Source organism: Oncorhynchus kisutch, unplaced genomic scaffold, assembly GCF_002021735.2.
Source record: "Oncorhynchus kisutch isolate 150728-3 unplaced genomic scaffold, Okis_V2 scaffold3646, whole genome shotgun sequence".
NCBI classification, from domain to species: domain Eukaryota; kingdom Metazoa; phylum Chordata; class Actinopteri; order Salmoniformes; family Salmonidae; genus Oncorhynchus; species Oncorhynchus kisutch.
Window position 1 is genome coordinate 273,981 of NW_022265591.1, and position 3,377 is coordinate 277,357.

Below are 3,377 nucleotides of genomic sequence, written 5' to 3' on the forward strand. Positions count from 1 at the left end.
GACTGGTTCGTCTGAGCTTTGACGTCAAGATATAACCACAGTTATAATAGGACACTGAAGCGATGGCCAAAACTTGAGATTTGACTGTCTCACTAGCTAGGTTTCCATCCAATTGACGACAGATTTTCATGTGAATATAGAATAATTCTGCATGAAAACAACATGCTATTTTCCCCCATCAGAGATGTTTCCATCAAATGTACTTGCTGGGAATGAAAGGCTGTGATGAGGTAGTACACGATAAAAATGACTGTTGTGGTTTAAAGGCTGTGATGACATAGTACACGATAAAAATGACTGTTATGGTTTAAAGGCTGTGATGACATAGTACACAATAAAAATGACTGTTATGGTTTAAAGGCTGTGATGACGTAGTACACGATAAAAATGACTGTTGTGGTTTAAAGGCTGTGATGACATAGTACACGATAAAAAGTACTGTTGTGGTTTTAAAGGCTGTGGTTCATGTATTACCTCACAACCAAAGGGTGATGCATTAGCTTTCGTTACAGCATGGTAATACTGTGATGTCATGTGTGTGTGTGTGTGTACTTTGCAGGTGTGGGATTTTGCAGATAGGTGACCGTATCCTGTCTATAAACGGGATCCCTACAGAGGACAGCACCTTGGAAGAGACCAATCAGCTACTGAGAGACTCCAGCATCACCAGCAAGGTCTCACTGGAGATAGAGTTTGATGTGGCAGGTACTGAACTCTACTGTAATCTACTGGACTCTACTGTACTCTACTGGACTCTACTGGGCTCTACTGAACTCTACTGGGCTCTACTGTACTCTACTGGACTCTACTGGGCTCTACTGTACTCTACTGGGCTCTACTGAACTATACTGTAATCTACTGGGCTCTACTGTACTCTACTGGACTCTACTGGACTCTACTGGACTCTACTGGACTCTACAGGACTCTACTGTAGTCTACTGTACTCTACAGGACTCTACTGTACTCTACTGTAATCTACTGGGCTCTACTGTACTCTACTGGGCTCTACTGTACTCTACTGGGCTCTACTGGACTCTACTGGACTCTATTGGGCTCTACTGGACTCTTACAGGACTCTACTGTGCTCTACTGGGCTCTACTGGACTCTACAGGACTCTACTGGGCTCTGCTGGACTCTTACAGGACTCTACTGTACTCTACTGGGCTCTACTGTAGTCTACTGTACTCTACTGGACTCTACAGGACTCTACTGTAGTCTACTGGGCTCTACTGTACTCTACTGTACTCTACTGGACTCTACAGGACTCTACTGTACTCTACAGGACTCTACTGGGCTCTACTGTACTCTACAGGACTCTACTGTACTCTACTGGGCTCTACTGTACTCTACTCTACTGTACTCTACTGTACTCTCCTGGACTCTACAGGACTCTACTGTACTCTACATGACTATATTGTTCTCTACTGTACTCTACAGGACTCTACTGTAATGTACTCTACAGGACTCTACTGTACTCTACATGACTATATTGTTCTCTACTGTACTCTACAGGACTCTACTGTAATGTACTCTACAGGACTCTACTGGGCTCTACTGTACTCTACTCTACTTGACTCTACTGTACTCTACTGTACTCTACAGGACTCAACTGTACTCTACAGGACTCAACTGTACTCTACAGGACTCGTTAGCTTCGTTAGCTTTATAAGTAACCTTGAATGAGAGTTGAAGACGTACATTATCATCAATAGCAAAGCCTTTAGCTCGGCGGGTTAATTTGACTGATGTGGTATTGAAACACAGTCACGTATGAACACCCTCCCCGTCCGTAGTGAAGCCTGCTGGTGGGGGGGCCGTTCCAACAAGGGGTTTCATCACCACATCTCAGACACCCTCCCCGTCCGTAGTGAAGCCTGCTGGTGGGGGGCTGTTCCAACAAGGGGTTTCATCACCACATCTCAGACACCCTCCCCGTCCGTAGTGAAGCCTGCTGGTGGGGGGCCGTTCCAACAAGGGGTTTCATCACCACATCTCAGACACCCTCCCCTTCCGTAGGGGTTTCATCACCACATCTCAGACACCCTCCCCGTCCGTAGTGAAGCCCTCTGGTGGGGGGCCGTTCCAACAAGGGGTTTCATCACCACATCTCAGACACCCTCCCCGTCCGTAGTGAAGCCTGTTGGTGGGGGGCCGTTCCAACAAGGGGGTTTCATCACCACATCTCAGACACCCTCCCCGTCCGTAGTGAAGCCTGTTGGTGGGGGGGCCGTTCCAACAAGGGGGTTTCATCACCACATCTCAGACAGACCATAATGTCCTCACAGCATCTTCCACGCTGGGTTTATCTGTGATGTGCTTATGGTTCACTCTGAACCAAAACACCTTTACCTCCCCAAGACAGACCATAATGACTTTGACATCGGGCCGTTGCTACGGGGACAGGCTTTAAATGTTCTTTATTCTGGTTATCAGACCAGCAATACCTTTTGATTGCTGGTCCAAAATGTCCCCCCCATTAGAAACCATTATACTGAAGAGCTGCAGAGCAGGGATCCTTCAGCACTAATGGTTTGTTTGGGGTCTCTACTGGCTGATGGCTAGAAGAGGCTTGCTGCAGGTCTAGTCGTCAGCAGACAAAGCTGTTTAGAGCCTCTGAAATGGCTAGTCATTTAATTCAACATTTCTAGATGTAGGGAGAGAGGGAGGGAGGGAGGGAGACAGAGGGAGAGAGACAGAGGGAGAGAGAGAGAGAGAGGGGAGGGAGGGAGGGAGACAGAGGGAGAGAGAGACAGAGGGAGAGAGAGAGAGAGAGGAGAGGGAGGGAGGGAGACAGAGGGGGAGAGAGACAGAGGGAGAGAGAGAGAGAGAGGAGAGGGAGGGGAGGGAGACAGAGACAGAGGGAGAGAGAGAGAGAGAGGAGAGGGAGGGAGGGAGACAGAGGGAGAGAGAGAGAGAGAGACAGAGGGAGAGAGAGACCGAGGGGAGGGAGAGAGACCGAGGGGAGAGAAGGAGGGAGGGAGGGAGGGAGGGGAGGGGAGGGAGGGAGGGAGGGGGAAATAGAGAGAGAGGGAGACAGAGAGAGAGACAGAGAAGAGGGAGGGGAGGGAAGAGACAGAGAGGGAGGGGGGAGAGACGAGAGAGGGAGGGAGTTTTATGTCCTTCTGCTCCCAGGAAGAGACAAGTGTTCATGATTATGTAGAGATGATTGTACAACAGAAATCAGCCTTATGTCTAATAGCTACACAATTCTCTTTCTGCAGCTCCAGATTCACTTGGTCTGTGTGGCTGAGGTCACTGTGTGTCCTGGTCTCTGTTAGTGAGTCTGTGTTACTGAGGGCTGGTGAGGAACAGGACACAGTCAAAGTACATGTTGTTCTCTTTGTTGCTCTGTCTTTCGAGGGCATGTGGTCTTATG

The 3,377-nt window shown here is 48.7% G+C and overlaps 1 protein-coding gene across 1 annotated transcript in view; it reads left to right on the forward strand.

Moving 5' to 3' along the window:
• LOC109881755 (glutamate receptor-interacting protein 1-like) overlaps positions 1 to 3,377 on the forward strand; it is a 142,619-nt gene that overhangs the window by 76,098 nt on the left and 63,144 nt on the right. The window contains 1 exon segment of the mRNA XM_031820760.1: positions 560 to 705. Coding sequence (XP_031676620.1) covers positions 560 to 705 — 146 coding nt within the window.